The sequence below is a fragment of the Mytilus trossulus genome, chromosome 3, assembly GCF_036588685.1.
Source record: "Mytilus trossulus isolate FHL-02 chromosome 3, PNRI_Mtr1.1.1.hap1, whole genome shotgun sequence".
NCBI lineage: Eukaryota > Metazoa > Mollusca > Bivalvia > Mytilida > Mytilidae > Mytilus > Mytilus trossulus.
This window is the reverse complement of record NC_086375.1, coordinates 54809788-54811174: the sequence shown is the minus strand read 5'-3', so window position 1 is coordinate 54811174 and position 1387 is coordinate 54809788. Positions and strand designations below refer to the sequence as shown.

Here is a 1387-nt window from a genome sequence, read left to right as displayed (position 1 = left end):
GGATTAATTATTTATAGAAAAACAAACATTTAACCAAATAATACAACTAAAACGCATTAAACCGTGTGTTTTAATTTGTCTATCTCAGTATTCAACTGCTTCTAGGTGTCTTTTTTTGTTGTTGAGTTGCTGTTTAAATCCTTATTTGTTTTCAATCAATCAAAAAAGTGGTATACATTTTTAATGACTACCAAACTTAAACCGACTAAAACCAGTATATATTTATAGCATCAAGCCCCTTGTTTTAAGCTGTCACTTTTAGTCATGATTGTTTAATTTACATATGTAGATAAAAACTGAGAATATATAAACTTAAGATAGCAAATTGCAAATTTTTTACTTTAAAGAAAACAATAAAATACAATTGCCGGCTAAAACTTTATTGCAGTATATATACAGAAATAAATGCGTGGATCAAAATGTAATGTCATATCCGTTTTATCAGTTAGTGGAGAGATATCTTCAATAATCTCCTTTCTTTGCATGGTATCCGCCACCCACAATAGATCTGCCACCATATCCGACGTAGTTACCACCATATCCCAAACCTAGTGCACTATTTCCTCCAATATATCCTAAATTTAATCCACCAACTCCGCCATATCCTAATCCAATCCCGCCATATCCTAATCCAACACCACCATATCCTAATCCAACTCCGCCATATCCTAACCCATACCCGCCATATCCTAACCCAACACCGCCATATCCTAAACCAACGCCGCCATATCCTAATCCAACGCCGCCATATCCTAAACCATAGCCGACATGTCCGACATCATAGCCAATGTTTCTATATCCACAACCCTTACCATAACATGGAGCATGTGCATTAATGCACACGGTTGACAATAGGGCGACTAGAGCAATGGCGAGCTTCATTTTTAGCTGAAAGATCATAAAGATGACAAATGAAAGTAAAATATACACATTATCAAACTATGATATTTTTTTCTGGATCCAGAATACGACCCTACTAGAAACTGCTATGTACATTAGTTAGATAATTTGTTTATTTGTCAATGCGTGTTCTGCTCATTCTACTGAATACCGTTTTGAACTTATGGATTAATGTTACATTTCTTGCATTTGATTAATATTAATATTCAATTTCAAATAGAATTTGAGCTCTAAAGGATTATAAAATTCGATGAATATTATTCTTGTTTTAAGTTTAAAGGCCATTTAAACAAATTTAGTGGTGGGATTTGTATCTTACACCATCTTTTAAAGAAAAATATATGTAAGCTAGTTCTTAATTAAATTTTGTAAATAATGTTGAATTCGTCTAAATGATTCCTTATTTTACCTAACAATATCCAGGATAAGAGTGTGTTAAAATATCGAGCCATACGTCTCATTTGGAAAATCCAAACTTTTTAGTTAT

The 1387-nt window shown here is 32.7% G+C and overlaps 1 protein-coding gene across 1 annotated transcript; it reads right to left on the bottom strand.

Moving 5' to 3' along the window:
• Window positions 1–462: 462 nt before the first annotated feature.
• On the bottom strand, window positions 463–882 carry LOC134710887 (shematrin-like protein 2). The gene has a single exon (XM_063571296.1). The coding sequence runs from the start codon at window positions 880–882 to the stop codon at window positions 463–465; it is 420 nt and encodes a 139-aa protein (XP_063427366.1).
• Between the last annotated feature and the right edge of the window lie 505 nt (window positions 883–1387).

Excerpts from the sequence above, each read along its gene's own strand:
- LOC134710887 (XM_063571296.1), bottom strand. The coding sequence starts at position 882 with ATGAAGCTCGCCATTGCTCTAGTCGCCCTATTGTCAACCGTGTGCATT.